The sequence below is a fragment of the Balaenoptera borealis genome (assembly GCF_965194805.1).
Source record: "Balaenoptera borealis genome assembly, chromosome: 3".
NCBI classification, from domain to species: domain Eukaryota; kingdom Metazoa; phylum Chordata; class Mammalia; order Artiodactyla; family Balaenopteridae; genus Balaenoptera; species Balaenoptera borealis.
In genome coordinates this window covers 84782972-84806274 of record NC_138866.1, presented here as the reverse complement: position 1 = coordinate 84806274, position 23303 = coordinate 84782972, and the positions used below count along the sequence as shown (strand labels likewise).

At 56.4% G+C, this 23303-nt stretch overlaps 1 protein-coding gene across 1 annotated transcript in view; it reads left to right on the top strand.

Moving 5' to 3' along the window:
- Positions 1–2655: 2655 nt before the first annotated feature.
- The window catches only part of SPTBN5 (spectrin beta, non-erythrocytic 5), a 44496-nt gene continuing 23848 nt past the window's right edge, over positions 2656–23303 (top strand). Inside the window, 29 exon segments of the mRNA XM_082385914.1 lie at positions 2656–3094; positions 3098–3118; positions 3120–3260; positions 3518–3685; positions 6007–6123; positions 8213–8376; positions 8916–9144; positions 9997–10628; positions 12014–12121; positions 12123–12150; positions 12264–12496; positions 12754–12907; positions 12996–13091; positions 13097–13300; positions 13302–13407; positions 13410–13441; positions 14759–15165; positions 15326–15461; positions 15550–15651; positions 15653–15751; positions 16448–16499; positions 16502–16564; positions 16567–16598; positions 19058–19188; positions 19440–20243; positions 21289–21529; positions 21681–21809; positions 22819–22961; positions 22963–23260. Of these exon segments, the coding sequence (XP_082242040.1) occupies positions 3044–3094; positions 3098–3118; positions 3120–3260; positions 3518–3685; positions 6007–6123; positions 8213–8376; positions 8916–9144; positions 9997–10628; positions 12014–12121; positions 12123–12150; positions 12264–12496; positions 12754–12907; positions 12996–13091; positions 13097–13300; positions 13302–13407; positions 13410–13441; positions 14759–15165; positions 15326–15461; positions 15550–15651; positions 15653–15751; positions 16448–16499; positions 16502–16564; positions 16567–16598; positions 19058–19188; positions 19440–20243; positions 21289–21529; positions 21681–21809; positions 22819–22961; positions 22963–23260 (5121 nt within the window). The 5' untranslated portion in view covers positions 2656–3043.

Below are 23303 nucleotides of genomic sequence, written 5' to 3'. Positions count from 1 at the left end.
GACGGCCTCTGTCCGGTGCTGAGGCAGGCCCGAGCACCTGAGGGTGCAGTGGTGCTAGGGTGCAGCCCCTGGCTGGCTGGCAATGCTCTTGCCTCTTGCCATGCCTCACAGGTCTGGACCACCCATAGTAGACGTCTGGAGTTTTCACACTTGCACCCATCTACCCTTTTGGTGATCCAGACCTGGAATTTCCTTTGCAGGCCACTCTCCACTTCCCCACCCTCAATCTGAGGCATGAGGTTTGGGGAGATAGACCCCACCCCTTCTTTCCAGGGTGGGTCCTGATTGTCTTGAGCCAGTTAGAGTATTTCATCTGCCTGGTCACAGAAATTGTTCAGGAATGGACATGGGTCTATGAGAGCCAGGCCCCTCAGACTTCTGTTCCAACTCTTGGGAGAGATGTTCTCTCTTTTCTGAACCATGCAGTGCGAAGAAGTGAGCCTATTGATGCGACAATATAAATAGCATTGAGAGAAGTGCCCAGAGGTGCTGGAAGCAGAGGAGTGAGGTTAGGCTGACAGCAACCACCCTGTGGAGCGTGAAAATGAAGAAGGCATTGAGAAAGACTAAGGGAATCCACACCTGTGGTGGCATCATTTGAGCTGCTGGATCAAACCTTACCTGAAGTCCTCCTCCTGCCAGACTTTTCAGTTATGTGGACCAGTACATTCCCTTTATATCATTTAAAGCCATTTGACTTGAAATTTCAGTTACTTGCAACACAGATATTCCAGAACTGTACTGACCAGCAGGGATTCTCATTTCAACAGGGGCTGCTATCAGTCAAGGCACAAGAGGAGCTGATCCTGGCAGCATGTGCAGTGGCTTTACTGCAGTTGAACTAGGGAGAAAGAAGAGCAGTTCCGTAGCCCTGCTCAACAACCTCAAATACAACCACCTCTGTTGAGATCTGTGTACAAAGTGTCATGCAGCTCCATCCTGTCCTCTGGTGGTCACATCACATGGGATGCCCTGGGCCAAGGCTCTTAACAGGAGGTGAAACAAGCTTACAGAGGTGGGAGGAGGGGGGACTTCCTAGAAGGAGCAGGATTTTAACTGGGGCTGATATGATTGGAGAATGTGGACGGTGGGGAGTAGAGGGGCATTCTCATTCTAAGCTGAGAGAACCACTGATGTTCAGATTTGGGCAGGAAACCTCTGGTCCCGACCAGGCAATGGGGAGTCTTGCTCTGGGAAGGCACATTGGGCCGGGCATCGGCTGACGTGCAGGCAGGGTGATGAGCTGGGGACAGTGACGAGGACCTGCAGGGTCAGTGGGAGTAACCGGGTGGGGGGTGGGTGCACTGTGGAGTGCTCGCTGGGGGGCACAGTAGCAACAGCCATTGGTACCTGACTGGACCTGGGGCTGGGGCGAGGAAGCAGCTCAGGTTCATCCCTAGTGCCAGGAAGCCAGTCAGTGGCAGGAGGGACCCCACAGGGAGAGGACAGCAGGGGTGGAGGCTCCCGTCGGATACCGGGGAGATGCCCCCGCTCCAGAGCAGCGTGCTCCTCACTCCCAGCCACAGGTGTGATGGGTCCTGCCCAGCTGTCAAGGGCAGGCTGTGGCCACTGCTCCTCTCACCGGCCTGGCCTGCCAGGGACGCCTCCCTGAAGTGGTGCCAGGGCTGCTGGGTGGATGAACCCAGACACACAGCCCAGCCCGGTGTCTGTAACCAGACTGTTCTGTGAAGCCACCTGAATTAGAACTCGCTCTCCTTCTGGCATGCAGTCCAAGGTTGCAGGGGAGGAGGGAGGGGAGGGAGAGGGAGGGAGAGGAGGGGAGGGAGGGGGAGGGGAGGAGGGGGAGGGAGGAGGGGGAGGGAGGGAAGGGAGGGGCTCCCCTACAGCCCCCACCTCTGAGCCTCAGGCCCAGCCAGTGCCGAGGGAGCACAGGTGCTGGTGCCTCACTGGGGCCCCAAAGAGTGAACACCGTGTCTCCAACTCTGGAGGAGGCTCTGTCGTTCCCACGGACTTTGCGGGTTACCCCTTCTCAGGGGGAGCCCCCTCCAGAAAGTGGCCCCAGGCCTGAGGGAGTACCGCCCTGCAGCCCTGGGCTGGGTTGGGTGCATTTCCGTCAGGGCCTGGAAAGCCCAGCCCTGGTCTGAGTCTGTGGTGTGTCTGTGGTGCGTCCCCCAGGAGAGGATGCGAGGGCCATGGCCCAGCGGGCTCGCTCCCATCCCCGCCCCTGTGGGTGCTCACGGAGAGGCTCTGCAGGGGTGCAGAAGGGCAGCCCCAGCCTGCCGGAAGTGGGTGCAGAAGCTCTGACCAGAGGCTCTGCCCTGCGGCACCTTGTACCTGGACTGCAGCACCCCCATGGTGCTCCCACCTGGAGCCGACTGGAGACCATCCCATGGGCCTCTGCGTCTTGGGAGCCAGGACCCCCACCTGATGCTGAAGGCATCTGCAGCGGGGGATGATGAAGGAGGAGACCCTGGAGCAACTGATCTGGAGCATTCTTGAGCCGCCCCCTCCCGGTCTGGGCCACGCCCTGCGGCAGGTGAGAGAACAATGCCGGCTGTGTGCTGTCACCCCTGCCCCGCTGGCCCAAGAGGAGGGCCATGGAGCGGCCCCAGCTCCAGCCTCAGCCTCTCCTGATGTCTCTCCCTTCCCGCCCAGCCCCTCCTATCTGCCATCTCCAACCGTCCAGCCAGGTCTCCTCCCAGGGCCTGCACATCACCAAGGTAAGTAGTTTCCCGTTTTCCTTCCACCTGCCCTTTTCGTCCCAAGGAGCAGCAGCCAAACGCTGTAGCCCAGGAGGAACCTCTGGCAGCAGGAATTCTAGAAGAAGAATTTAGAAGGTGGGATGGGACAAAAGGGGCCCTAGGCCATTCAAGCTCAGGACACCAGCCAGAAGGACCAGACCTTACCTGGCTAGGTTCCAAGCCGCAACCACCCACCAAATGTGGGGACTGTCTGGCAGAGAGGGGCCCCCTCTCCCGGGGAGTCATCAGTATCCACAGTCCTCCCCCAACCTCCATGCCCCCAACATCCCCAGCTTAGGAAATGTCCAGTGGCCCCTCATCCCCAGAGAGCTCCAGGCCTGATGGCTGGTCAGCCCCACAAGCCCCAGCCGTTCCTTGGGGCTACAGGCACGTGAAGCAGGAGGCCAGTGGCAGAGCCTTGGACCGCTCTCCCAGTCCAGTCCCACCATGGACTCTGCGTATAAGATGGGTCACATTCGCAAGCTGCAGGCACAGCACATACAGATGCAGGAGAAGACTTTCACCAAGCGGATCAACAATATCTTCCAGCACGGCCGGGTGAGTGTAGTTGGGCGTGCCCCACAGCGCATCTCTACTGTCCCCCCAGCTCCCTGGCCAGTGGACCCTGGGGGACCGACTATGAGGTCATCTGGCTGAGGCCACTTCTTTCGACCCCAAAGCACAGCTGAGGCCAATGCTCCTTCCTCAAGGCATGCCCTGGGCTGCATAGCCCAGGTCCAGGAATGGGGCAGACAGGTGAGGTTAGGCTGACCCTGTGCCTACTCCATCCCCTCCCATGCCTGCTCCATGCCCAGGTGGGCATCAAGATCCAGAACCTGTACACAGAGCTGGCTGATGGCACCCACCTGCTGCGGCTGCTGGAGCTCATCTCGGGGGAGGTCCTGCTACCCCCCAACCGGGACCACATGCGCATACACTTCCTAGAGAACAGCAGCCGAGCTCTGGCCTTCCTCAGGGCCAAAGTGGGCACTGGGGAGAGGGCTTCTGGGCGTGGTGGTGGGGTGTGCAGCGGGGACAGGCTGGATGACTAGATCATCCTTCCTGGGCCGGCCACAGGGCAGAGCAGAGGATCTGGAGCCGGGATCCAGGAGGAGCAGCTGCGATACAGAGGTCCAGGAAGCAAAGCCCTTCCTTGCCCAGTTCTCCCAGTTTAGAGAACACCCACCGGCTGAAGTGGAACAGCCATCGTCCCCAGTGGGTGGAAATGGAATATGCCATTGACTGTAATGAGAGATTGTGGAGTCTAAGCTGAAAGATTCAGTGCACTCTTAACCTTCTCTTTTCATAAATAAGGAAATTATTTACCAGGCAGACCCACAGTCAACTGGCCAGCAGATCCTGGGTAGGGGGCCCTAAGGGTGAGGGAAGGTCAGACACAGGGGAAGAGCCTCGGACACTGAGCCAGGCAGTGGAGGGAGGAGATGCAGGGCTACCTTGGAGAAGCTGGACCAGACAGCAGGGAGGGACCCTAAGCAAACAGGAGGGACCCTGAGAGAAAGGGACAGGCCAAAGAAATAGTCTCTAAAAGGAGACAAGAGCTCCAGGGACACAAAGGGACCCTCATGGCCAGTGTCAGGGGGCTGTGCAGGGGTCATTTATATTGAGAAGCGGGAATTGGGAGGCCCAAGGGCTCCTGGCTTCAGGTACTAAAGCACGAGGTGGCCGCCCCTGGAGGCTACGAAGTCCCAGGTGGAACTGGCTGGGCTGAGCCTAAGTCCTGGAATGGAGGTCACAGCCAGCCCCCCTGCAAGCCTGGCGTGCCGAAGGGAGGCCGGGAAGGTGAGAAGCCAAAGCAACAGACAGGAGCACTGCCGTCCCTGGGTGCACAGAAGAGCGGAAAGCTGCCGGCCACACAATGCCAGGCCCTACTTGGTCCCAGGGACAATGGCCTGTGAGCCAGCCACCTCCTCTTGGGAACCTGGGGAGGATGCAAGCCCCGCAGCCCTTGTCAGAGGCTATGCGGCTCCCCTCAAGCTTAGAGACACAGCATGTCACTGATACGTAAACCTACGAAGGTGACAGCCTTGTCTCCACTATATATCTGAGGCAGCTATGGTCAAGCTATGGCCCCCAGCACACAGTTAATAAGTAGCAGAATGTGGGATGCACTCATTTCTGGAGCCCTTGCCCTGTGCTGGGTACTGCATGTCACAAAGCCCAGACCTGAGCATAGGGGCCCTACAGTTTCAGGGGAGACAGTTTATTTGAACCCAGATCAGCAATATGCTGGTAAATGTTTAACAACCAGCTATCTGGGCTGGGGAGTTGAGGGGAAGGGGGCAGATAAAATCCCTGGTTTGTAGTATTTGCTGATTTCCGAGGCCTTCATACCCCTACCATGACGTCACTAAACACAAAATCAGGAAGATTTTTTAAAAGGTGGCCAGGGTAGGCCTCATTGAGAGAGTAGCATTTGAGTAAAGACTTAAAGGAAGAGAAGGAAATAGCCATGGGACTCTCTGGGGGAATAATATTTTCAGACAGCAGGGATAGCCAGTACAAAAGCCCCAAGGCCTGAGCTTAGAATCTCAGGGAACTGCAAGAATCCCATGGGTCTTGGAGCTGTGGGGTCCGGAAGAGGAGGATGGAGCCAGAGGGTGAAGGGGCCCAAGACACATGCGACTTTCATGTTTATTCTGTTCCTTTCCCTCCTTGATTCAACCCTCCCTGTCCAAGTGGCAAAATCTAGGTCAGCAGGTTCTCAACTTTAGTGCACGTAAGAACCACCGAGGTGTTTGTCCAAATACAAATTCCTGGGCCCTGGTCCAAGAGAGTCTGATTGGGTGGAGCTTGGGAATCTGAATGTTTAACAGGAGATGGAACACTGATGAAGAAGGCTGACATTCAAGGGTGAGCCAGGGACCCAAGCACTCACTGGAGATCCCCAGATGCCCTGGGAGGTGGAGGCAGACAGTCGATGCTGTCTATTGAGCTCATACATTGACTTTTACGACTCTTCTTTTCAACCTCCATAGCTGAACCACTGATCCTGGCCTGGGTTTACCTGTAGCCCACGCATGGGGAGACCTCCTGCTCCTGTGGTCCAGCCCAGTTCACCATGCTGGGACTTTACCTAAGGGGGCTTAGGAGCAAAGCCCCAGCCACTTAGAAAGGCTTTACTTGCCTGGCCTTGTGCCTGCCTGCTTCTCCCCTGGGGGTTTCCTAGGGCAGGACAGACTCCAGAACCCTCCCATCCACCCTCCAGCCCCCTGAACATTTGGTTACTACGAGTCTTCTCTGGTATCTGGGCTTTGCAGCTGAGCCCAGTCAACTTTGCCCACAGGTGCCAGTACCCCTCATTGAGCCAGAGAACATCGTGGATGGAGACCAGACGCTCATCCTGGGACTCACCTGGGTCATCATTCTGTGTTTCCAGTTTTCCCACATCTCCCTGGACAGGGTATGTCTCAGCCCCCAGTGCCCAGCCCTGGCCTCACCTCAGGGCCCTGGGGACAGAGCAGTTGCACCCAACTGTTAGGATCCCCACAACGGATCCTTGGCATCCACACGACTACTATTCACTCTTCAACCACGGGCAAAGAATTCAGAACGTCAGAGAGACTGTAATACGCTGAGGTGAGAACTAGATTCACAGGCTTCAAGCCTGATCTGGGACGAGTCATTCACTAGTGAGGGGGTCAAGGTACCTGCCCACCACCCATCTTTCACTCCCAATTTGTTACAGGGCATTGAAATCCTGTAACTTTCATTACCCCTTAATGTATTGTTGGGGGAAATTAAACATATAGAGGGAGCCCCAGCCCTGGAGGTTTCCAAATCCCCAGGATCCTGAAAACCAAAGAGATGGTCCCCCATCTTCCTGCATTCTACCTCTTGTTTTCCCACAACTGGATCAGAAAGAGTAAACACATAAAGTCCTTATATTTATCAATTTTCATAGTTTCATGGTTTCTAAAACCCCATCTAAAACTTGATTCTAGTAGGTTAGGAAAGCAAACCTGGAGAATGAAATCCTAATGAAAAGAAGCCAGAGATTTGGCTCAAATCCAAGGGGATCCTTTACACTCATGAGGGGACTGTTAGCCCCAGGAGAGCAGGGGCCTTGCCCAGCTACATCCCCAGAGCCTAGCATGTATGTGGCGAATTAATGGATGGATGAATTTCTAACTGACCCCAAGCCCTTCCAGGAAGCCACACTCCCCTCCCCCACCCCCAAGGCCAGTTCCAGGTGCCCCTGCCACCTTTTCCCTTGGGAGCAGCAAGTCCACATCATCCCCTGACCGGCCACCAACCAGCCAACTGGCTCTCTTGTCCGCCGCCAGCTCAGGCTCTGCTCCCTGCAAAACTCAGACATGTCTGGGACCAGGCTGACCCCACACCCGCACATGCTCACCCCAGAATCTCTCCTGGTTCATGTCTGCTAGCCTAGCCCAGCCACTCAGGATATCTGGCCCTGGCCTGGCTGTGGCAGAGCCCAGCTCCAGGCCCTGAAGCTCTTTCCCCCTCCCCTCCCCTGCACTGCTGCTCACTTGTCCTTCCTACCCAAGCTCCGGGGCCCAAAGGGCAGGGAAGGAAATGCAGCCTGCTGTGCTTTGACATTCTGAGTTTATAAACAGGAATTGGTAGAGGGGAGGAAAGGAGAGGAAGAGTCAAGGGAAAAGGAGATGGGGACTCTGGGGTGTGAGGGGCGAGGGAGGGAGTGGATGGAAGGGGAGGACCACTGAGGGCAGGACAGGGACGAGGAATGGAAGGCAGGGAAAGAAGTGGAGCCAGGAAGGAGAAGGGAAAGGAGCACCGAGTGGAAGAGGGATGGGGACGGGAGTGGGGGTAGGTGGAAGCCGAGAGTAGCAGAATAAAGGGAATTATCCAGGAGACTGAAACCAGTTATAGATAGTCATTTCCCAGTCTGAAGAAGCCGTCGCATGAGGCATTGTGGGGGCAGACAGGTGGGCTCCCCATGTCAGAGATGGGCTCTGTCAGATGTTTCTGGGTCAGGAGAGACCCTTCCCTATCAGCTGGGGAACCCAGGGCAGCTTCCTGATCTCTCTTATTGCACCTCATGTGCCATCCTTAGAATGTAACTACTAATAGCGCCTACCTCGGAGGGCTGTGCTGGGTGGAGAGCCACGTGTGCAGGCTGGTGGCTGGTTGGCAGAAACCCGTGTTGACCAGGAGCCAGTTTAATGAAGCCCAGACTCAATTCTGTGCAGCCCAGGGTAGGTTAGCACAGTGCCTGGCCCATCAGAAAGGCTGGAGAAACAGGACTTACTGCTGCTGTTGTCACCAATCGCGACTCAAAGCCAGCTGCTCAGAGGTGACCTATTTCAAGCATTCCACTTCTTTGTAAGGAGAATCTTTCTCTCGCACCCCCATTCCCTCCCCAGCACGAGTGAAAGTGAGTACAGTCAGATGCTCCAGGTGGGAGAGCAGGATCACAGCGTGCCCAGCCTGCCTCTCCCACGGCCTGCGGGCTCTGCTGCCCCACCCCACCTGTCCCTGCATGGTGACCCGCTGCCCTGTCCTTCCAGGAGGAGTTTGGGGCCAGCACAGCCCTGCTGTCTGCCAAGGAGGCTCTGCTGCTCTGGTGCCAGCGGGAGACGGCCGGCTACGCCAACGCCAACACCAACATCACTGACTTCTCCCGCAGCTGGAGTGATGGGCTTGACTTCCGTGCCCTCATCCACGCCCACAGGTGTGCATGAGGGAGGGGCCCAGCGCCTCCGGACCCTGGCCTGGCCTGAGGCAGCCCTTGGCTTCCTTCTGGGAGGCCTCTACCCACTGAGCCAACTGCTCCAGGACTTGGGTCTTCAACCCACCCATTCTCCCATGTCCCTCCGGCCCCCGCGCTGGGCACAGAGATAAAGACAGCTAACAGTTGAGGCCCCGGTCTGTGATACCCCTACCCCCTTCCACGGAATTGGCCAGGTTTGCCTTTGACCCTGCCTTCCTCCACTCTCTGTGCCCCTGATTCTCTTTTCTGTCCTCTCCCTGGCAAGCACCTGACCTTTTGGAGCTTCCTCCCCTACCCAGGAGCCTGACCCCTGAGCAAAATTAATCCTCCCCTCTCCCAGCCCTATTCCTTCAGCCGGGGTCTCAGATAATTGTCAGGGGAAAACTAATGCACTGCAAGGTATGAATGACCAATAGGAGCTGGTTTGCCTTTTTAACAAGTCCACTTAAAGCCAAGCAGTCACTGACTCTGGTAAAGAGCCCTGCCTGCTCTCTGCCCAGGCCAGATCTGCTTCACTACGGCTCCCTGCGTCCCGACCGCCCGCTGCACGACCTCCACTGTGCTTTCCGCGTGGCTGAGCAGGAGCTGGGCATCGCTCAGCTGCTGGACCCCGAGGACGTGGTGGCCCTACAGCCCGATGAGCGCTCCATCATGACTCACATCTCCTTCTACTACCACCACTTCTCCCACCTGCACCAGGGGCAGACTGTCCAGAGGAGACTCGCGAAGGTTGGTAACAAAGGGAAGGTGGCATCGAGGAGAGGTGGGGTGAACACGGGCTCCGGAGTCAGACACACCCGAGTTTGAAGGCTGTCTCTGCCCCTTCCTCGCTGTGTGGCCTTGGCTGTGTCACCTAACTTTACTGCACTCCGTCTGTAGAGTGTAGATGACGATTCCTGGGCAATAGATAATTAATTCTGGGTAATAGAAGGCTGCTATGAGTGTGCAACGGAGCATAAGCACAGTGCCTGGCACACAGGAAAGCCAGGTGGGTGGTGCCCCTTCCTGCCCCTCCCCCTCCCCCTCTGCTCTTAGGTTGTTAAGCTCCTAATGGGATTAAAAGGCTCAGAGAGCTGGACTCTGCAAGGACAAGCGCAGCGCAGCTCTGCTGGGCTGAGTCCTTGTTTCTGGGGGCTCTCTTACCCTCTGGGCACGATGGCAGAGGCTGAGGCTTGGGAGGCCTGTTCTCAGGGTTGGTGTCTCAGCTGGGCATGGGGGAGATGATCCAGGCCAAGGGCTCTGAGCTGCTTTAGGGGTGTGGCGGCCTCAGGGAAGGGAAAGAAGGCTCAGAAATAGAACAGCCCCCCCCCAGAGTTGAGGCCAAATGGAGTAAAATAAGATAGAGGAAGGCAGGACGGGGCCCCACACTCCCAGGTCTGAGTGTAGAATGGTGGCAGACCCGCTTCTCTGGGGGCTGGGAGGAACCCCACTTTAGTGTGTCCTCAGCTGAGGGCAGGAGCTACTGCCCACCTGGGCAAGCCTGGCTGGCACTCAGCACCCAAAAGGGGAGGGCCTCCAGGGCCTGGATTTCAGGGCCTGCCCCCAGGTGCCACCCTGACCCTTTCCCGTGCCCTCTGCCAGATCCTGCTTCAGCTCCAGGAGACAGAGGCGCTGCAGACCCAGTGCGAGCAGCTGGTGGCCGACCTCCTGTGGTGGATCGCAGAGAAGCCGGTGCAACTGGAGGCCCGGGATTTCCCAGACACCCTGCCAGGCATGCACCAGCTGCTGGTGGCCTTTGCCTCCTTCCGCACCCAGGAGAAGCCACCGAGGCTGCAGCAGCGAGGGGCCACGGAGGCCCTGCTCTTCCAGCTGCAGATGGCACTCCGAGCCCAGAATCGCAGGCACTTCCTGCCGCACGAGGGCCTGGGCCCTGCAGAGCTGTCCCAGAGTTGGGCAGGCCTGGAGCAGGCAGAGGCCTCGTGCAGCCAGGCCCTACAGCAGAGGTTCCTGCAACTAGAGAGGTTGGAAACCCTGTCCCGGCGCTTCCAGCGTAAGGTGGCCCTCCAGGAGAGCTTTCTGACAGACACAGAGCAGGTGCTGGACCGGGCCGCAGCCCCACCGGCCAGCCCAGCCACAGTGGAAGCGGCCATCCAGAGGCTGTGCATGCTGGAGGCCGGCATCCTGCCCCAGGAGGGGCGCTTCCAGGCCCTGGCCGAGATTGCAGACATCCTCCAGCAGGAGCACTACCATGGCTGGGCAGAGGTGGCCTGCAGGTGAGCCCCAGGCACGTGAACGGTCTTCAAAATAGGCTAGGGCCTTCCTACCGTGCCCCTATCTTTACACAGCCCATTCCTGGACACAGAGGCAGGGATGATTTATGGGTTTGGGGCTCCCTTTAAAAAGATCTAACTCCTGGGAATTCCCTGGCAATCCAGTGGTTAGGACTCAGCGCTTTCACTGCCGGGGCCCAGGTTCGATCCCTGGTCAGGGAACTGAGATCCCACCAGCTGCGAGGCGCGGCCTAAATAAATAAATAAATAAATAGAAATAAAAGGATCTAGCTCCCACTGGTGTCTGAAATTCCACCATCCATAATTGATCCCTTTTGGTAAAGCACTGTTCTTTCTAGATAGCCTCTTATTAATTCATTCACTAAACATTTATTGAGTATCTACTGTGTCCCAAGTACTATTCTAGGTGTTAGAGATTTAGCAGTGAAGAGGACAAACAAAAATCCCTCCCTTCATAGAGCTTACATACTACTAAGGAAAACAGAAAAAATATATAGTATGTGAGATAGTGATTTTAAAAAATAATAAAGCAGAATAGAGGAATATGAGGTGCCAAGGTGGGGGGAGGGAATTATATTGGGTGGTCAGAGGGGGTTTACTTTTGAGCAAAGACCAGCAAGAAGTGAGAAGCCATACAGATATGAGGACAGACTCTACTAGTGCAGTGTCCCAAGGTGGGTACATGCCTGGCATATTTGTAAAACAGCACAGAAGCCAGTGCTGGCCAAGTGAACAAGTTGTAGTTGAGGTCAGGGAGGTATGGAGGCGAGAGGTGGTGGCAGAGATCCTGCTGGGCCCTGCAGGACACGGTAAAGGCTTGGTTTTTACTCAGCAAAAGATAAGCACTCATGACAGGGCTTGAGCAGAGGAGTGACACAATCTAACTTTTGTTTTACAGTGATCACTCTGGATGCCATGTCAGGAATAGACTGAAAGGGCAAAGTCAGAAGGAGATAATAATAATCCAGACCAGAGAAGCAGTGAAGGTGATGAGAAATTGGTGGGATCCTGCATATATTTTGAATCCAACAGGATCTGCACACAGATCAGATGTGGGGTGTGAGAAAGTGAGTTATCAAGGTTCTGGCCAGGGCATCTGGAAGGATAGAGTTGCTATCACCTGAGATGAGGACTGGAAAGAAGGCTTGGGGGTCCGTGAAGGCCTGAACCTCCCAAGCCCTCCTTCCAGCTTCTCTGCCTGTGTCTAAAAGGCGGGGACACTGCCCCAACTGGATGGATGCTCGCAGCTCCAGCCACGGTACTCAGGCTCCTCCAGGACAGCCAATCCCCACCCTGCAACTGTGGACCCCAAGGTAGCTTCCCTACCCCAGCCCAGTGGGTACCACCCTTATTCTCATATCCCCCAGGCAGTTGGCGATCACTCAGTGCTGGGAGCGGCTCCTTCCGCGGCTCCAAGGGCAGAGGAAGCAGATGGCAGGCATGCAGGCTGTGCCGAGCCTGCTGCAGGAAGTAGACTGCCTCCAACCAGCTCAACCAGCTGCAGGTGGGCCCTGGGCCAGCAGATCCCTGGGAAACACAGCAGGATGCGCCAGCCCTGGCGTTCACGGGGACCCAGCACGCTGGGACTTTAATGACCACTCGTCTGTCCCTGGCCAGGTGCTGGCCATCTCCATGGCCTGTGGGCAGCAGCTGGCAGAGGTAGTGGAGCTGCTTCAGGGGCATGACCTGCTGGAGGCCCAGATCTTGGCCCATGGCGCCCACGTGAGCCATCCTGCCCACCAGACAACGGAGCTGGATTCTTCCCTGGGCACTAGTGTGGAAGTGCTGCAGGCCAAGGCCAGGGTGCTGGCCCAGCTCCACCAGAACCTGGTGTCTCTTGCCAGGTCCCGGTAAGAGCTCATCCGAACTCCCCTACCCTCTCCAGAACTTTTCTGTAACACAAATTACCCCCTGCCCAGCTTAAAACAGTGCTGCCTGGCAACTTCCTCTACGCTGACCCTCATCCCCAAGGCCTCTGTCTCCTCTGTTGAGTCATCCAGGAAAAGGAAAACTCTTGTCTAAGGGGGAGTGTCTGGGCCTCCTGGGGAACCCCCTCCCCAAGCCCCGTCACTCCCCGAGCCCCTCTGTGGCCCTTGCTGTCCCTCAGGTGGGCCTTGCTGGAGCAGACCCTGCAGCGGGCAGAGCTCCTGCACGACTGTGAGGAGGAGGACGCCTGGGTGAGGGAGCGGGGACAGCTGGTGGAGGATGCGGCCCTGGGCCCGGATCTCAGCCAGATCGCTGCGGCCCTGCAGCAACACAAGGTGCCCACTACCCTGCGCCCTGCCGGTTCCCCTCTCCCTGCCTTCCCGCCCTTCCCCTCGCCCAGCTCCCTGCTCTGCTATCTGCCAGGCCCTAGAAGCCAAGCTCCGCCGCCACCAGTCCGTGTGCACTGATCTCGTGCGGAGGGGACGCGACCTGGGTGCACGCGGGCCCCGATCACGGCGGTGTAGGGCGCGTGGCAGAGGCTCTGGGCCCGGGCGGCGGGGCGGGGCGCGCGGCTGCAGGCGGCCCTGCTTGTCCAGCAGGTCGCTGGGCGGCCGGGCGGGGAGTGCGGGATCGGCCCGTGCCCAGCCTGCCCTCCTCAGTACTTCGCCGACGTGGCGGAGGCAGCCTTGTGGCTCCAGGAGCGGCGGTCAGCGCTGGAGAGCACGTCCTTTGGGGCAGAACCAGGCAGCCGCTGAGGCCCTGCTGTGGTGCCACCTGCGGCTGGAGCGCGCAGTGCGCGCCTTTGGGGCCGAGCTGCGGCGATTGGACGAGCCCGCGGGGCGGCCGCAGCCCGGGCGTCGTCGCTCCTGGTACGCGGGGACTGACCGGGCAGGGACCCAGACCCACGGGCCTCCGACATCAAATGTGCGTGCTGTGCCCGCTCTCCCATGGTCACACAGAGGGTGGAAATGGGAGGGCATTTGTGGCCCCTGACCTGGCCTTCTCCTGGGCTTGGAGGTGCCCACCCCTCCTCAGATCATCTCCCCTGCCGACCCACCCACAGTGGAGTCCTGTCTGCTCACGGTTGGAGGCCATCGAAGTGTAGTTTGGCGTTGCTCACTTCGCCCGCCAGTTCCCAGGCACTGATCAGTTTCCTCCAGGAGTGTCCCTTTACTTTCACCACCAGGCCTAAGGTGACCCTTCAGCCTTCAGCCCTATTTGGCTCTCTCTCCTGACTTGGCCTTTTTAGGTTTTGGGTGGCCTAATCACTACACCAGACTGCTTTCTGAACCCCCTCCCTCAGTTCATTGAGCCTCCAGTTTTAAAAGAAACACATAACTACCTGGTGGGCAGTTCGGTCCACCCTATGAGGGCTTGAAATTGTCTTCCAATAAGCCATACATGTAGCTCAAGATGCATAAATCACAGCCCTCAGACCCTGCACTCACATTTGGTCCCTCTACCCTCATCCCAAGGAAGCTCCATTTCCCAGATGCCCTCTCTCTGCCCAGCCACGTCCCATGCACCTGCAGAGCTGCAGCTCATGTCCTCATATCTTGGGAGGGGGCCTGGTGGAGTAGTCGGTAGCTGACTGGGGTTCTGGTCCTGACCACCAGGACCAGACTAACCAGGTCTGAAAAGTCTATGGTTCTAACCTAGCCAAGGTCGAGCTATCTCTTTTCCTTTGCATTTATTCCCTGGACCACATAATTCACAATTTTTGAAAATAGATCCACAGTGTGTTAGCAGTTGTCTGGTTTCCTCTACAGATGAGGAAACCAAGGTTCACAGATGCCAAATTACTGCCCTCACACCTGCTGGAGAGGCCTCCCAACTCCTGGTCCAGGGCTGTATCCACCCTATCCCTCCCTGTGTGGCTATGATGTTTAACTCCAGCACTTATATTAACACACACTGCTTTTGGTATTGCCTTCCTCCTGTTCTGTGTGGCCTCCTTCTCCAGTCTGAGCTAATTGTTTAAATGAATGAATGGGAGGTGCCTTATCCTTCTTTTGTGTCCTCTACTGCCCAGCCAGCCCTGGCATTGATAGAGAGGTTAGTCCTAGTCGCCGGCATTTCCAGACCCTTGCTTTGCCCAGTGGGGGTGGTTGATACAGAAATGCCCCCTCTCCTGGGGGTGGGGAACAACTTTGGCAGCTAAGCAGAGCCTTCCCTCCTCCATACAGAGGGAGCCCCCTGAAGGCTGGAGCAGAGTTGATGGAGATGCGACTGGGAGACCTCAGGATGGGACCCAAAGGGCCAGAGGCACAGAGGGACAGAGACCAGATGCTCGTCCACTCCCATCGGGAGGGCCAACCTGTGCTTCCCCCACCCCTCTCTGCCCCATCTCCTACCACCAGAGCCACTCTGCCTCCCCCTCTGCAAATCCTACTCCCCCAGCCAGGCCCACTGAGGCCCACCTTGTCCATGAAATCTTTCCCAACAGCCCCAGACTGTTCTGGCCATTTTCCCCCCCCTGGACACCCGTAGTATTTATTTCACACAATGTACATTCTGCTTCTCCGTGCACAGTCCCAGGAGGTGTCCCATCAGCTCTAGGTCTGTGGGCTTGCAAGCCTGAGAAGATCGTAAGGCCCTAAACAGGAAGCTCTGTCCCTCATCCTCTTCTCACCCCCAGGGCTCCTGGCACAGGCCTGAGTAATAAATAATCCCCCGCCCATCCCCACTGGCCAGCTCCTGGGTCAAGAAGAGGAGCAGGACCAGCATAGCCCTCAGAACCTGTGCTCCCACAGGGACGCACTTCACCCAGCTCCCGGGAGAGACCCGGCAGCCCCTGCACCGGACGAGCCCCGACACCTGGGAGCTGAAGGACTGGGGGTGCTGCCCGGCCAGGTGCCCGTCAGCCACATCATGGAACAAGAATCCCAGGTACAACCGCTGGCCCCACCCAGCCTAGCCTTCTGCTGCTTGCGGGGAGCCCCCTCCGGACATGCTGGCCTCTGTCCTGTCCGCACAGGTGGTGTCTGCGCTGAGCTCTCCGAAAGAAGGCCCAAGAAACCCAGGCGCCCCGCGTGAGGTTTCCTGCTACTCTGGCCCCCGGGGCATCCAGAAGATGGCCCCTCCCAGATGAGCCTGACCCTGACTTTGACCCCAACACCATCCTCCAGACACAGGACCACTTGAGCCAGGTCTATGAGGGCCTGCGGACCCTGGCAGAGGTAACGCTCCTTGTTCAAGAAACGTTCACGGAGCACCCACTCGGGGCTAGACCCTGAGCCATGAGCCCAGGGACAGAGCAGTGACTGGACTTGCTCCCTGACCTTGGGGAGCTTACGTCATGGCAGAGAAGATGTGAAACAAGTCATTAGACAGACAGACGCGGGTGTGATGGGAGCGTGAGAGGGGAGCCCAGGTCAGGACGGGGAGTCAGGGAAGGCGTCGCTGAGGGAAGGACATTTAGGCAGAGACTTGAACAATGAGAAGCTGAGAGCAGGTGAGCCAGGGGGAGGGCAGGGGGAAATGGCAGGGAGGAGCGTTCTAGGCAGGACCTGTGCAAAGGCAGGAAAGAGTCCCAATGGAGGAATGAGGGCCAGGGTGCCTGGAGCACAGCAGTGAGGCCCAGAAGCGGCTAGAGGAGAGCCCGGAGAGGAGGGGGCCCGGGAGCGGGGTCAGGTCCCATGCGAGAAGCGTGGACCAAAGGACGTGAGTAGGACAAGAGCAAAAGCACACATTCTGCCGGGGCCCTCTACCCTGTGCCACCTCTGACAGAGGGCACAGAGCCCAGCTGTGGGACAGGGACCATTTCTGGCCCTGGCCCTGGGCTCTGCTGGTTGGGAGGTGATGGGGGACCTGCTCTGAGCGCCCCGTGGCGGGCACTGACCCTCACCCCAGCCTCTGGGCCGGCCTCTCCTCAGCACCGCAGGGCCCGGCTGGAGGAGGTGGTGGCCCTGTTTGGCTTCTGTGGCTCCTGGGGGAGCTGCAGTCCTGGCTGGCAAACCAGACAGGGCTGTTCCGAACACTGCAGCCCCAGGCCACAACTTGGAGGTCATGCAGCTCAAGTATGAGGTACAGCCCCCTTGGAGCCATTGGGGGGGGGTCTTAGCTGCTTGGCCCTGCTGCCCCTCTTTATTCCTGCCCTGTTCCCTCCTCACCATGCTTCTGCCTCCCCCTTATCCACTCTCAGTGCTCCATGTTAGCCATGGTCCTGTCTGGGAGGAGGGAGGGAGGGAGGGAGGGAGCTGGCCTTGAATGTTTTTAAATTGAGGTATAATTGGCATACAACACTATATTATTTCAGGTGTACAGCGTAATAATTAGATGTTTGTATATTATTGCAAAATGCCCACAACAATAAATCTAGGTAACAACCATCGCCATACGTACATAGTTACAGAATTATTTTTCTAGTGATGAGAACTTTTAAGACTTATTCTCTTAGCAACTTTCAAATATGCAATATAGTGTTATTAACTATAGTTGCCATGCTGTACATTACATCTCCATGACTTTTTATTTTATAACTGGAAGTTTGTACCTTTCGACTCCCTTCACCCATTTCACCCATTCCACCCATTCGTTACTCCTCCCCTTTGGCAACCACCAATGTGTTCTGTGAATCTCTGAGCCTGTTGTTTTTTTCTTTTAGATCCAACATTTAAGTAAGATCATATGGTATTTGTCTTTCTCCATCTGACTTATTTCACTTAGCATAATGCTGTCAAGGTCCATCCATATTGTCCTGAATGGCAAGATTTCATTCCTTTTTTTATGGCTTAATAGTATTCCAGTGCAAGCACGCACATGCGTGCACACGTGCGTGTGTGTATCACATTTTCTTTGTTCATTCATCCACTGATGGACACTTAGGTTGTTTCCATAATCTTGGCTATTATAAATAATGCTGCAATGAGGATAGGCGTGCATATATATTTTTGAGTTAGTATTTTCATTTTCTTCAGATAAATACCCAGAAGTGGAATTGCTGGATCATATGGTAGTTCTATTTTTAATTTTTTGAGGAACCTCCATACTATTTTTCATAGTGGTTGCACCAATTTACATTCACACCAACAATGCACAAGGGTTCCCTTTTCCCCACAACCTCGCCAACACTTGTTATTTCTTGTCTTTTTGATAATAGCTATTCTAACAAGTATGAGGTGATATTTCATTGTGGTTTTAATTTGCATTTCCCTTATGATGGTGATATTGAGCATCTTTTCATGTAGCTCTTGGCCATCTGTATGTCTTCTTTGGAAAAATGTCTATTCAGAGCCTCTGCCCAGTTTTAAATTATATTATTATTATTATTATTATTTTTGCAGTTGAGTTGTGTGAGTTCTTTATATATTTTGGATATTAACCCCTTATCAGATATATGATTCACAAATATTTTCTCCCATTCCATAGGTTGCCTTTTCATTTTGTTGATGGTTCCCTTTGCTAGGCAGAAGCTTTTTAGTTTGATGTAGTACCACTTGTTTATTTTGCTTCTGTTGCTTTGCTTTTGGTGTCAAATCCAAAAAATCATCATCTGACTGGTCATGGAGCTTACCCCACTATGTTTTCTTCTAGGAGTTTTATGATTTCAGGTCTTACATTCAAGACTTTAATCCATTTTGTGTTAATTTTTGTGTGTGGTGTAAGATAATGTTCCAGTTTCATTCTTTTGCAGGTGGCTGTCCAGTTTTCCCAGCACCATTTATGAAGAGACTGTCCTTTCCCCATTGTATAGTCTTGGCTCCTTTGTCATAAATTAATTGACCATATATGCATGAGTTTATTTCTGGGCTCTCTATCTGCTGCATTGAGCTATGTGTCTGTTTTTATGCCAGTACCATACTGTTTTGATTACTATGCCTTTGTAATATAGTTTGAAATCAAGGTACATGATACCTCCAGCTTTGTTCTTTCTCAAGATTGCTTTGAAAAAAAAAAAAAAGATTGCTTTGGCTATTTGAGATCTTTTGTTGTTCCATACAAATTTTAGTCTTCTAATCTATGCACACAAAATATCTTTCAATTTATTTGTGTCTTCTTCAATTTTTTTCATCAATGTCTTATAGTTTTCAGTGTACAGATCTTTTGCCTCCTTGGTTAAATTTATTCCTAGGTATTTTATTCTTTTTGTTGTAATTGTAAATGGGACTGTTTTAATTTCTCTTTCTGATAGTTCATTATTAGTGTATAGAAAGTCAACAAATTTCTGTATATTGATTTTGTATGCTACTTTACTGAATTCATTTATTAGTTCTAAGAGTTTTTTGGTGGAGTCTTTAGTGTTTTCTATATGTAAAATCATATCTGAAAATAGTGACAGTTTTGCTTCTTCCTGTCCAATTTAGATGCCTGGTCTTGAATTTTTAAAGGGCCCTCCCAGCCCTTTAAGGACACAGATCCCTGTCCTTCCAGAGGGATGCAGCTCAAACGTCTCTGTAACAGCCCCTATCTGAGGTCATTCCTAGTCTTAAGGGAAGTGTGGGAAGAGAAAATTCCCCTCAAGGCCTGGAATCTCTTTCCCCCAGAAATTCTTCACTGCCCTGGCTGTGGGAAGAGGCCTCTGGGCTGAGGTTAGCAGCTCCACTGAGCAGCTGAAGCAGAGATGTCCTGTAGATTTCCCCAAAATCCAGCGACAGCAGGAGGAACTGAGCTGCAGGTGAGCATGAGGAGGGAGTGCAAGGTGAGGGGGGCAGCCTGGATGCAGTGCCCAGGCCTGAGTGCCAGCTCACCTGACCTCCAAGATGCCAGGAACAAAGACTGGACATGTCAGAGGCAGAGAGGAGAGGGCGTGGGGTTGGCCAGCCTGGCACCTTCTGTCATGCGAGCCTCCGGCCAAGACCCCAGGATGGACAGGGTGGTGTCCCTGTGACGTGACATCCCTGAGACAGCCCTGCTCCCTCTGCCCAGGTGGGAGCAGCTGGAGGCCCTGAAGAAAGAGAAGGAAACACAGCTGGCATGCACCACGCATGTGTGCGGTTTTCTGCAGGAGTGTGGAACCACATGGGTCCAGCTGCAAGACATGATACTCCAGCTAGAAACCCTGGAGCCGGGGCACTTAGAAGACAGCCACCGCTGTCAAGTGAGCCAGCAGAAGATGCTGGCGCGGGAGAGAGGCAAAGGGCCGCTAGCGAGTACGGCCTGGGTTCGGCACCGTGAAGGCCTGAGCAGGGTTCTGGAATGGGGAAGAGGACAGAAATTGAGGTGGGGAGGACGGGCAGGATGTGCTGTCCGAAGGGCAGGGCACAGGTTGGGGAGCAGTATGAGAACGTGCTCATGGCGAAAGAGAGAGCCGCACGTGCTTGCTGCCCCTAGGTGGAGGGTGAGGGGCCAGTTCAGAGTCGCCACCACTGGCCCTGGGGAGCACAGGCCCGGGCACTGGGCCCAGGGAGGGGCCCGGACTAGGCGGTGGGCCCTGTCTCACAGGGTCGAGGACCTGGGCCCCACAGAGAGCCAGTCTCTGCAGGGACAGGTGGAGACGCCACAGGGGCTGCTGGAGCGAGTGCAGGAGCAAGTGACCCGACGGTCCCGGGCCCAGGCCGAGGCGCAGGCCCGCCAGGGCTTCCTGCAGGGGAGCCGGCGGCTGCTGCGGGCAGGCGGTGTCCGGGCTCAGCTGCACAGCGAGGAAGACGAGGTGGTGGACGTGGCCTCAGCCCAGCGGCTTCTGGCGGAGCACCAAGACCTGCTGGAAGAGATTCACCTAAAGCTGGAGAGGTCAGGATGGGGGTGGGTGGGGCGCCCTTCAGGCTGGCCTCGGCCAGTGGGGACGGGGTACCGGAAAGAGAGAGGCAGGAAGGGGCCAGTCACCCAGGGGAGTGGCCCAGGCTGGTGTCCGGCATGGTGCTTCAGGCAGGTTTACAAAGTCGGGGTGTAACCAAGGACTGGTCAGGCATCTTGCATACTTTGGGGAGGGACCTAGGGCAGAGTCTGAGCTTCCTGGAACGTTCTATCCAGTCCAGGCCTGGCCATATCCCATGCAGGTGAGCCTGGTAGATTGCTCCGTCAGGGTGGTCAAGCGTCCCCACCTATTCTGGGTAACGCAGACCCCACGGACCCCTGGAGTGAAATGGCTCAGCCCCCCCGTCCCCCGGGAATAAGACACCCACCTCCTTAGTATGGTGATACCTCCTCTCCTCCTACAGGGGTGGGTACAGTCTGCAGGCTGTGCCCCACGTGAAGGAGCCTGACAGGTGGCCAAGTGGGCACTGAAATCCAGCCCATCCCCTGCTCACTAGACTCCACTACCCACTTCTGGGCTGCATCAGCTCAGAGAAGTGGAGCCTTTTCCTAATTCAGACAAACGTGTGGCCTGTTCCCAAGCTGTGAGCCTGGGGGCGAACCCGGCAGAGAGGGGTGGGTGCCTTCCTAATCGCTCCAGGCTCCACCCAGGCTTGCGGTGGCCCCAGTCAGGCATGTAGGCAGTCTGAGTGATTTTTCTGGGTGTGCTGCCCCAGCACAGCCACTTGCCTGGGCATCGTCATCAGCGTGGCCAGCTGGAGCAAAGGTGTGACATGCAGGGAGCACGGGAACTAGTGAGTCCCAAATACTGGGCTGGGCTTGTTACATTCAATGTCTCACTAGTGGCCCAGGGCACAGCTGTCCCACAGGACAAGCGGACCCCTGGGCTCACCAGCCTCACACCCCTTCTGGTTACCCTTACATCAGAGCTCCAAGATGAACGATCCATGGAGGTGAGAGGGGAGGAAGGTTGCCAAGGGGAGCAGACAGGGTTTCACCCTCTGCCTGTCGTCCTGGACAGGCTGCAGCAGCTGGAGGCTCAGGGCCAGCCCATGGCAGCCTTGGACTCCCCGGACTCCCGAGAGGCGGCCGGTACCCTGAGGCTCCCGGGCCAGCAAGGCAGGGAGTTGAAGGCAGCCTGGGAGCAAAGACAGCAGCGGCTGCAGGAGGGGTTGAAGTTGCAGAGGTCTGGTCGAGAAGTGGATGTTTTCACTGCCACCTGTGCCAACCACGAGACCTTCCTACAGCTGGGCAGCCTCACGGTATGGAGCTCGGGGTGTGCAGCTGGGAAGCTCCTACCCCAGGAAGTAGGAGCTTAGAAGCCAGGCTGGGCGGGAGGCCACTGGGTCGGCGGTGGGTGAGATGGTGCTGACCCCCATCGTCCCGGCATGACCCCAGTCTCTGCATCTCCAGGAGGACGTGGGGGAGGCCCAGAGCCTGCTGCAGCGGCACCAGGAGTTTGAGCGGCTCCTGGATGCCCTGGGCCCTCGAGCAGAGGATCTGCGGGCACGTGGCAAGAAGCTGGCTCAGAGCCAACACAAGTGAGCCTGGGCCTGACTGGGCAGCACCTGCAGAGCCCAGGTTTCTTTCTCAGCCTGCACAGACCTGAGGCTTGGAGAGTGCACGGGGAGTCGGGGGGACAGTGGGGTGCACCCTGGGCCGCGGTGTGTCCGACCTTCGGGGTGAGCCTCAGGCAGAGTGGAGCCTCCCCATATCCTCCCCCACTCTGCCTGCCGTCCCGGGTCCGAGAGCACCTGCCGCGCGTCCAGGCACAGTGGACCAGGCTCCAGGAGAGTGCGGCCTGGGTTCGGCCTGGGTTCGGCAGCTGCTGGCTTCCCTCCAGCTCCAGGGGAGGGGCCGGCCCCGGTGCATGAGGCCTCCCTGGGAGGGATGCTTAAGAGTCCACTGCTGAACTAACAACTGTGTGCTATGTGGAGCACTTTAGTTTACAAAGCACTTTCCCACATGTTATGTCATTGACCTCCAAGCATCCCTTGTGAGATAGGCATTATGGCTCCGATTTTTCCAGATGAGGAAAACTGAGGCTCAGGCCACACTGCTCAAAGGCAGAGCTGGGCCCGAAGCCTTGGCCTCTTGAATAACCCTCTCACCCTCCCTCAGCCGGCTGCTCCCCGCCCTCACGGCCTCTGGCCACACTCCAGGCTCTTGCACGGGCCATGGGCTCCAGCTGCAGATCTTGACTCTGTCAGATATTTGTTCTGCCCACGATCGGGGCTCAGAGCCGGGCTAGTTCACAGGCCTCCCGGAGCTTAAGCCTGTTTGGAGACAGAGGACCGTCCATGATCTGATGCGGCTGGAGCAGTGGGGACCTGGCCAGATGCTTCTCCTATCTGGGCACAGGGCACCGTGAAGCCAGACCCTGATTCTCCAGGCCTCTTTCTGCTGTTTTCCCTGAGACATCTTTCTCCCCATCTTGGTTTCCCTGTCCATTCTTGGGAGCGGTAACCCCAGGCCCCACCTCTCCTGCACCCCGGGATTGGCTCTGCATCCTGCTCTTCCCCTCGGGGCGCCCTAAGACCCCTTTCCCTAGAGGTCCTCATACCAGCCCTCACCCCCACTCTGTGATACCCACTCTCCCCTGGTTCCTGGGCAGGAATGGAAGCAGGACGTGGCAGAGGTGACGCTGTGGATGGAGGAGAAGTGGCGGATGCTGGCGGACGAGCCATCCCGAGCCTGGCAACATCCTGCAGAAACTCAGGTGGAACAAAACAGCTGAGCGTGAGCTGGTGGCCACCCAGGGGCACGTGGAGGGCCTGCAGCAGGTGCGGGACACTGGACAGAGGGTGCAGGGCCTGCTCAGCTTCACGTTTCCGCTGCACAGCACGTTTGCATGGAGCACGGTCACTGAAGGAAGAATCAACCTCAGTCTCCATGGAATTAGGATCCCCCAGTTTCCCCCTTCACTCAGCAGGCACCCGCTGGTCTTGGCACCCAAACTAGCCCAGAACGCTTCTGTCACCCCTTCCCCTCAGGTCTAAGAGTCAGCCTGCCGCCTCTGCCTGAATGCAGCCCTCC